Source organism: Nicotiana tabacum, chromosome 10, assembly GCF_000715075.1.
Source record: "Nicotiana tabacum cultivar K326 chromosome 10, ASM71507v2, whole genome shotgun sequence".
Lineage (NCBI taxonomy): Eukaryota > Viridiplantae > Streptophyta > Magnoliopsida > Solanales > Solanaceae > Nicotiana > Nicotiana tabacum.
The window spans coordinates 91,805,079-91,815,011 of NC_134089.1; the positions used below are offsets into that span (position 1 = coordinate 91,805,079).

General features: G+C 36.1%; 1 protein-coding gene across 1 annotated transcript; it reads left to right on the forward strand.

Moving 5' to 3' along the window:
- Nucleotides 1–7,107: 7,107 nt before the first annotated feature.
- On the forward strand, nt 7,108–9,512 carry LOC107760242 (pirin-like protein At1g50590). Its single transcript, XM_016578261.2, has 6 exons — nt 7,108–7,253; nt 7,451–7,500; nt 7,605–7,643; nt 7,746–7,774; nt 8,164–8,330; nt 8,800–9,512. The coding sequence occupies exons 1-6, from the start codon at nt 7,156–7,158 to the stop codon at nt 9,311–9,313; spliced, it is 897 nt and encodes a 298-aa protein (XP_016433747.1). The 5' UTR covers nt 7,108–7,155; the 3' UTR covers nt 9,314–9,512.
- Nucleotides 9,513–9,933: the final 421 nt, after the last annotated feature.

The following is a 9,933-nucleotide window of genomic DNA, read 5'->3' on the forward strand; positions in this document are numbered from 1 at the left end:
GAAATATGAGGCGGTTTCCATTTCCAAAAGGTCAAAACTCAAAGAAGACCACACACTAAGAGAAGCAGAAAGAGCAATGCTCCAATAATCCACCACTCAATGAGTTTCTTAATGTAAAAAGGAAAAACGAAACTGTAATTTTCTGCTTCTGTATTTGATGAATGAAGAAAAACTTGTTCTTCTCAAATGTACAATGCTAAACATATATACAGAAGAAAAGCTTTAGGGTAACCTCCTGCATTGGCAAGTGGCCAAGTTGTACATTAAAGGAATACAAAGATGGAACAAATAATTAAATAAAATAAGTATGGGAAAACTACCTAAAATATAGTGTAGCATATGCTGTACACTAGATTGTGTATTCTGAACAAGGCAGTGGCACAAGTGGGCCGGTTGAGCAGGCCTAATTGTGTAGACCACAATTAGGCCCAAAAATATTAAACTGTCCAAATGCCAATTAGGCCCAATGCCCCTCAACCCGTCCAAAATCCTCAAATCCGTCCAACATACCAAACACCACTCAAATCAAAACTTTTTGCCTCAAACTCTCAAACCCTTCGAGAACTTTCGATTCCAACACCCCCCTTCAAGCTGGAGGGGGTAGACGACACACCCAACTTGCCCAAATGATCACGATGAAGAGGTCCGGCGAGTGGTTTGGTGAAGAGATCTGCTAACTGGGCAGAAGATCTAACAAAGGTTAACGAAATCAGCGCAGCTAGGTATTGGTCGCGTACAAAATGACAATCGATTTCAACGTGCTTCGTCCGTTCGTGAAACACAGGGTTTTTTGCTATGTGAATTACTGCTTGGCTATCAGAGTAAAGAGGGACTGGAAGAGAGATAGGAATTGACAAATCCTCAAAAAGACGGACCAACCAAGTGAGCTCTGCAACTACTCGCCGCATAGATCTGTATTCTGCTTCGGCGGAACTGAGCGAGATGGAAGTTTGCTTCTTTGACTTCCAAGAGATCGGAGAGGTACCAAGAGAAATATAAAAACCACTGACCGACTTCCTCGAATCCGGGCAAGTGGCCCAATCGGAGTCACAAAAAGCTAGGAGCTTGAAGGAGGAGGAAGCAGACATAAAAAGCCCTAGCCCAGGATCTTTGATCAGATACCGAAGAACACAGAGTGCTGCATCTAGGTGGGGTTGTCGAGGGTCCTGCATGTACTGATTGAGGTGCTGGACAGTGAAGGATAAGTCTGGGCGGGTGTGAGTGAGGTAGTTAAGTTTACCAAGGAGATGACGATACAAGGTGGGATCTTTCACTGGTTCCCCTATGTGAGTAGACAAACGAGTAGACGAATCGAGTGGAGAAGAAATAGGGGACAAGTGCAGAGAGTCAAATTCTCGGAGAAGATCTAAAGTGAATTTGCGCTGAGAAAGGAGAAGTCCATCTGTTTCTCGGACAATTTCCATGCCTAGAAAGAAATGTAAGTCCCCGAGATCTTTAATTTTGAACTCTTGATTGAGAAAGTTTTTCAAAGCATGTAGTTCTTTGGTGTCATTACCTGTCAAGAGTATATCATCCACGTAGACAGCCACTATAGAAACGGAAGAATCTGACCTTTTAAAGAACAAAGAATAGTCGTTGAATGAGTGAGTGAATCCCTTAAAGTTCAAAGCAGTTGTAAGTTTAGCATACCACTGACGAGATGCCTGTCGTAGCCCATAAATAGATTTCTTTAGCTTGCATGCATGAGTAGGTGAAGTAGGTATAACTCCAGGTGGGAATTTTATGTACACTTCTTCATTTAGATCTCCATGTAGGAAAGCGTTATTCACATCTAGTTGATATAGACCCCATCCTTTCTTTACGGCAGTGGCTAGTATGCATCTGATTGTGGTCATCTTAACCACCGGTGAAAAGGTTTCACTGAAGTCTATTCCCTCTTTTTGTATGTCTCCTCTAATGACCAATCTTGCCTTTAGTCTTTCCACACTCCCATCTGAATGGTGTTTAACCTTATAGACCCATTTGCATGGTAAAGCTTTCCTCCCTGGTGGTAATTCAACCACTTCCCAAGTCATATTAAGTTCAAGTGCCTCAATCTCTTTATTCATTGCTTCTTGCCACCCTGGGTGATGTGTTGCCTGTAAATAGTCAGTAGGTTCTTGTATATTGGACAATGTGTTTAGCATATGTTGATTGGTAGAAGATAGTCCACTGAAAGATATATATATAGGTTTAACTGGTGCGAGAAAGCAGGAGTTGCTAACATCTGTGAGTTGGAGTGCATTACAGATAAAATCTTTGAGATAAGATGGAGTTGTGTGTGGTCTGGTAGACTTCCTAATAAGAACATCCATCGTAGAATCAGAATCCAAAGCAGGAAAAACTGGTGTAGATGTATGTGGTTGATTAGATGTAACTGGAGAATTTGGAGAGAAACTAGAAACAGAGATAGAGGGAATAGGTGAACTAGGATGGCTTGAATAAATGGGGGAAGAACAGGAGTCACTTGATGCAGTAGCCTCTTTGGAGAGTTGAGAATCTGTTTTAGTGTGGGGTCTGATAGGAAAAGATAGAGGTTCAAGAATCTGATGATTTGCAGAAAATGGAGCAGTGGGTAAAGAAATTTCAGAAAAAGAATTAGACTTAACAGAAGCAAAAGGAAAGATTTCTTCATGAAATATAACATCTCTAGAAACGAAAGGCTTCAAATTCTTGAGGTTCAACACCTTGTAACCCTTCTTTCCATGAGGATAATCTAAGAACACACAAGGTATAGCTCTAGGTTCAAACTTAGTTCTTTGATTTGAGACAGTAGAAGCAAAACACAAACACCCAAAGCATCTAAGGTTAGAGTAATTTGGCTTGCTTGAAAAAAGGACTTCATAAGGAGTCTTAAGCTTTAAGACACTTGAAGGAAATCTGTTGATCAAATAGGTTGCTGTAAGAAGGCAGTCACCCCAGTATGATGTAGGTAGGTGTGATTGGTATAACAAGGCTCTAGATGTCTCTAAAAGATGCTTGTGCTTTCTCTCCACCACTTCATTTTGTTGTGGTGTGGATACACAAGTGGTTTGATGAATAATACCTAGTGACTCAAAAAATTCTGATTGAATTTTACCACTTCCCAATTCAAAAGCATTATCCGACCTTATGATTTTCACCTTGCTATTAAACTGTCTTTCTACCATAGCTATAAAACCTCGTAGAATAGTGAATGCATTGGATTTGTTGGTTAGTAGGTAGGTCCATGTGCCTCTACTGAAATCATCAACAATTGTAAGGAAGTATTTAAAACCATCATATGTAGCACTATTGTATGGTCCCCAGGTATCCACATGAATTAATTCAAATACTTTCTTAGTGAAAATAGAACTAGAGGGAAATGGAAGTTTGGTCTGTCTTGCTGTATTATTACATTCGGGATGTATGTTGTACTATTTGGAACACTTGGATATAGAAACTGATGAAACATTTTTCATATTGCTAAGGGGCATATGGCCTAATCTGTAGTGCCATAGCTTGTCTTTTACAGTTGAATCAGAAAAGCTAAAACATGAATGCAAACTAAGATTGGAAATAGAATTCCTTCTTGGAATAAAAACACTTCTAAATTTGAGTCCACTCTTAGACACTGGTGTTGTATGTCTGGATCTGAAAATGTAGAGGCCCCCTTCCTCTTTACCAATTTCCAGTGGGCTCTTCACTGAAGGGCCCTGTAGAAGAAAATATGAAAAAGGTGTGAATAAAACATATTGTTTGAGTTGTCTGCACAACTTGTGCACAGACAACAGATTATATTTGAAGGATGGAACGTAAAGAACATTTCGAAGAATTAGATTAGGCAAAAGAGAAATGGTTCCTGAATGAGTGACCTGAACTCTGTAAGAGTTTGGGAGTTTTACCATGAGAGGTTTAGCCAAAGTTTTTAATTCTGTAAAAAAATCTTTGTTGAAAGACATATGTTCTGTTGCTCCACTATCCAATATCCAAGACTCATCATTGATTTGAATTAAACAGGCCAATTTTTCACATAAATTTGTCATACCAGCATGGCTCACATTTGCTGCAACATCAGGGGTTTCTGTACTGGAATGTCCCACTCTTACTTGCTGAAGAAGCTGCAGCAGCTCAGCCACATTTTCTTTGGTGAGATTCTGAACTCCTGATGCACTTCCCTCTTCATTTTCTTGATTTGAGAAGGAAGCTTTATTTGCCTGGGCACTTCCTTGAAATCTTTTCTCCCTTGTGAACTTGAAATCAGCTGGAAACCCATGAATTCTATAGCATTTCTGGATGCTATGTCCAGGTTTTTTGCAATAGGAACAAATTCCCAAATACTTCTTAGATTCAAAACTTGTTTTCTGCATCCTGTTCTCATTAAATCTTCTGAAACTTCCTTGTTGGTTGGTAGCAATGAATGAGGCAGATTCCCCTGAGTATGCAGGGGTAGCATGTATCTCCCTTTGCTTCTCGTCTTGAATCACAAGAGAGTATGCCTGTCCAATGGAGGGTAAAGGTGATGACAATAGAATGTTACTCCTTACCCCAATAAAAATATCATTTAGTCTCATTAGGAACTGCAAAAGTCTTTCATCTTGGTGTGCTTTCAAGCTTTTGACTTTTGCACCACACTCACACTCACATACACAAACAGAAAATGTATTGAGTGCATCTAGTTCATCCCATAGGCTTTTGATTTTGGTGAAGTAAGTTGATACACTTGAATTACCTTGCACTACTGAACTTAATTCCTTTTGTAATTGGAATAACTTTGCTCCATTTGCCTGTCCAAATCTGTCTTCCAGGTCCCTCCACAAATCTTTTGCACTTTGTGAATAGAGCACACTTTCAGCTATCTCTTTGGACAAAGAGTTGAGAAGCCATGAAAGTACCATGTCATTACATCTACCCCATGTCTGCTGGACAGCAGAATCAGTCTTAGGGATGATAAGAGTACCATCGATGAATCCCAGCTTGTTCTTTGCAGACAAGGCAATGATAACTGCCCTTCTCCAACCTCCATATCCTTTGCCATCAAAAACTGAGGATACAAGGTTCATCCCTGGGTAGTCAGAAGGATGAAGGTAATAAGGGTGAGTGGAGTCAATTACTCCTGAAGCAAAGGTCACTGTAGGTGCAGGAACATTAGTGGTGACAACAGAAGCAGAAGCTAGAGTGTCGGATGATTCTGGTGAAGTACCCATATAAGATAGTGACAAGATGAAGATGAAAGAAGAAAAAAAAGGAGCTGGTTTAGTGACTGAGAAAGCAGAAAAATACTAGAATTAAACCTGCTCTGATACCATGTAAAAAGGAAAAACGAAACTGTAATTTTCTGCTTCTGTATTTGATGAATGAAGAAAAACTTGTTCTTCTCAAATGTACAATGCTAAACATATATACAGAAGAAAAGCTTTAGGGTAACCTCCTGCATTGGCAAGTGGCCAAGTTGTACATTAAAGGAATAAAAAGATGGAACAAATAATTAAATAAAATAAGTATGGGAAAACTACCTAAAATATAGTGTAGCATGTGCTGTACACTAGATTGTGTATTCTGAACAAGGCAGTGGCACAAGTGGGCCGGTTGAGCAGGCCTAATTGTGTAGACCACAATTAGGCCCAAAAATATTAAACTATCCAAATGCCAATTAGGCCCAATGCCCCTCAACCCGTTCAAAATCCTCAAATCCGTCCAACATACCAAACACCACTCAAATCAAAACTTTCTCCTCAAACTCTCAAACCCTTCGAGAACTTTCGATTCCAACACTTAATTTGTTATCTCAGATGAGCTCTCCCACACTCCATCCATAAAGTAAAGAAAGAAATAAAAAGAGAGATTTAATCACAACTTGGAATTTAGGTTATATCAAATCTAAAGGTGAAATGATAAGACTACCTTTCAGGACAAGACATTGTTTCGGCTTCTATAATATATTTATGCAACTCACTCTTGTCTTGTGCTTTTGTTGTTTTAATGATAATAGAGTTTATGTTTTATGCGTTTTATTTAGGTTAAATGACATACCAAAGTAGATAGCCAATTTTTTAAAATTAAATCTAGTGTGATTTCTTGAAATCTGTGAATATTGTTTAAAAGCTTTTAGTGATAAACATCAACAGTAATTTTTGCACTATTAGTACCTAATTTTGCAAGTTATCATATATATAGGAGTCAGAAAATTAGACAATGGGATTACAAATCCAAACATGTCACATTGGGGATTAATTATTTATAAACTTTTCTTATATTTGTCAAAGAGAATCAAAATTCTTTATATGTAAATTTTTTATTTTACCCCTTGATTGCATGTGGCATCGACCGATAAAGTATTCCCTCCGTTCCAGTTTATGTGAACCTATTTTCTTTTTGGTTCCAAAAAGAATGATCCCTTTCTAAATTCGGAAACAATTTAGCTTAAACTTATAATTCTACCCTTAATGAGAAACTTTTATAACTACACAAATACTCTGAGTCCCTTTTTGACTTGTTTAGAACCACAAATTCCAAAAGTCTTCAATTTTTCTTAAACTCCGTACCCAATCAAATTGTTAGGTGTTTGCCATAATTTTCTTTCCATATTTGGTTTTCCTATTTGTTGAAAGAAAGGGCAATATAATTACCTTAATTGAGTGTTCCTTTTTTGTAGAAGGAAATTATAATTCAGTAGCATCCACAATGTAGTCATAGAGGACTTGAGAGTCGTGTTTAGGGAGAAAACTTTACGGGACAAGTGTTAGTGTGTCACTTGTGTTTGTCTCTTCCTCGACATAACACAAACAGGTTCACATAAATTGGAAGGGGGAGAGTATTACAAATAACTTAACCTGATTAATGTCTAATAATGTTAAAAGTCCATGTTTGTTGCACTGCATGCAATTCAAAATGAGTAATACTAGGAGTATGTTTGGAATGGAAAGCTGAAAACGGGGCGAGCCCATTGTCTGTTTGAAGTAAAAATGGGGAGACATCACGAAAACGCTATGCTGACGTGAGAATGGAATAGAAAAAAGAAAGAAATAAAGAAAAGCAAAAGGTGCCTGCATCTCAAGGAAACTCCCTCTTCCTTTCATATATTTGACTAATAACGAACACCTCCCTATAAATTGGTAGAGAAAAAACTGTCCAGTCACCTCACAAACAAACACAAGTTTTCTAATTTGCATTTTAGACAAGAGAAACAGATAAGACATGTCATTGGTAAGAGAATCGCGCTCTATTACCAGAAAATTTTTGGCAAGACCTCAGCAGGAAGGTCTTGGTGCTGTTGTTAGAAGAAGCATTGGAAGGTACCCCTTTATTATTATAATTTATCAACCTCTTTCTAAGACAATCATCTAAATTTAAACTTCAAATTTTATTATATATATGTGTGTTTTCTACGTCGAAAATATTAAATACACTTGAATCAGGCTACATTCGCCTTTGAACTTTTCATAGTAAATTTGCTCACTAATTAACATGTCTTCTACAATTCCTCTCTCAGGTTTGAGTTGAGATACTTTGATCCTTTCCTTGTTTTGGATGAATTCTCAGGTATGTTTACATTCTTGGATTAAATTTTTGTGGCATTTTATCATATATATACGTTTGTTACCTAAAATCTTTTCTATTTTTTTTTTGTCTAATTAAATTTACAGTTTCTGCTCCAGCTGGGTTTCCTGATCATCCACATAGAGGTAGCATTAATTCTAATGATTTTTTCTTCTTCTTAATTTCTTCCGTCTAATTTTGCACGGCAAATATCTTTTGATCTCATCACTTATTTCTCATTTTCACAGGCTTTGAAACGGTCACCTACATGTTGCAGGTATTTAGTTTTCATTCCTCTGTATCTTTTTTATAATTACACCGTTTTACCCTTTAATGAAAAATAAAATAAAAAGAATATCATAGCAATTTCACTACAAGTCTCTTTCACATGCTGTTCGTGTACATTGTCAATGGCTGCTCCATTATAACCATTCAAAGGAAAAGACTAAATTAATTTCCACGTTTTAGATAAAGAAGTGATTAAATTGATAGTCTAATAATTAAAAAAAAAAATAGTTTCTTTAAACTGATAAATACAAGCACATGCCTTTCTTTTTTTTTCTGTGTATCCTAATATACATGATCTAGACTTATTTAGGTAAACAACTTTTATATGTTATTCATAGTAGTTGAAAAGCAAGTTATTAAAATTTTATTTTACAATAGGGAGCTGTCACGCATGAAGATTTTGAGGGACGTAAAGGTACAATAGAAGCCGGTGATTTACAGTGGATGACTGCTGGAAGAGGAGTTGTTCATTCAGAAATGCCAGCACCTCAGGGAACTCAAAAAGGTTTACAGTTGTGGATTAATCTCTCCTCTCAACACAAAATGTAAGTTAATTAATTTTCCATTAATTGGAACAGATTTTCATATATTTTTTGTGACTAAAGTAGCAGAACTTTACCTAACTATAACATTAAATTGATAAAATTGTTTTTTTTTAATACATTAAAATAATAACTGTACTAACACAAAAAAGCACTTTTTCCTCCTAAAAAAGTGCATATTTTTCAAAGTTGGTGTGTTTTAAAAGAAAACAAAATGCTTCTGAGTAGGAGCAGTTTTAGAAAAACAAAAAAAGTAGCTTCTCTTTGTAAACACTTTCTTGAAAAACACTTTTGAGAAAAACACTTTTTTTAATTGATGCTTAGAAGTGGTTTTCAAATTAATTAGCCATACAAGCTGTTCTCACCAAAAATACTTTTGAGAAAAAATAAGATATTTTAAAAGCTTGCCCACAAGCTAGAATATAAAGAAATTCACATTGTAAATATTTTGATTACCCATTTTTAATAACAGGATACAGCCAAGGTATCAAGAGATATCAAGCAACAACATAGCAGAGGCTGCAAGAGATGGGATAAAAGTGAGAGTTATAGCAGGGGAAGCATTAGGAGTAAAATCAACTATATATACAAGAACTCCAACAATGTATTTGGATTTCACTCTAAAACCAGGATCCCATCTTCAACAACCAATTCCTAAATCATATAACGCATTTGTATATATTTTAGAAGGAGAAGGTATTTTTGGCCAAGATTCAACAACTTCGTCACCTATATCTGCACATAATTTACTGCTTTTAAGTGGATTTGGTGATGGACTTGTGGCATGGAATAAGGGCTCAAAAATACTAAGGTTTATATTAGTAGGTGGAGAACCATTGGGTGAACCAGTAGCACAATTGGGACCTTTTGTGATGAATACTCAAGAAGAAATTGACCAAACGATTGAAGATTTTGAGAATTATACTAATGGTTTTGAGAAAGCTAGGCACTGGAGATCTGAAGCAAGAATTGAGCTTGGTTATTAATTACACACTTCATTCTTTTGTTTGTTGTTCTCTTGTTTTCATGCATATTTTTAGGTATAAACAAAGTTCTTTTGACATGAGGGGGAAATAAATGGCTGTCATGTTGCCTATGTTTCCAATGAAGAACCCCATGTTTTTGTGCTAATAATTATGTTCATTTTTGCATGTCCCCGATGAATAATAATGGTTCATGTCGTTCTCTGTTTTTTATTTTATGGAGAATAAACTTAATTAATCCATTTGAATGAGGAAAAAGTGGTTGTATCTAAGTCCATAACTTTATAAAGATATCGATCTTTATTACTATTCCATAATAATGTAGTATCTGAGTCAATTTTTACGAACCTTAATTAATTAATATATAATACGTGTTACCTTTAATTACTAGCATTGATACTGAGTTAAAAATATAGATATATAGAAAGAAGAGAGTACCTAGCATTTTTTGGCTCTGGAATTTGATCTTTGTTTATACCAAGTATATAATATTAATAACCTCTTAGAGTGTTTACAGGTATGTCACTCTTATAATAAGTAGATAAAGAGATTTAACAAGAAAAAATTTAACGCAACGTGGAAAGATTTCTTTTTCTTTTTCATATGAATATTAATGCAACTTA

Bases quoted from the DNA above. Each gene is read 5' to 3' on its own strand.
- LOC107760242 (XM_016578261.2), top strand. From the start codon at position 7,156: ATGTCATTGGTAAGAGAATCGCGCTCTATTACCAGAAAATTTTTGGCA. The intron at 7,644-7,745 runs GTAGCATTAATT...TCATTTTCACAG, and splicing joins TCCTGATCATCCACATAGAG to GCTTTGAAACGGTCACCTAC. The intron at 8,331-8,799 runs GTAAGTTAATTA...TTTTAATAACAG, and splicing joins CTCTCCTCTCAACACAAAAT to GATACAGCCAAGGTATCAAG.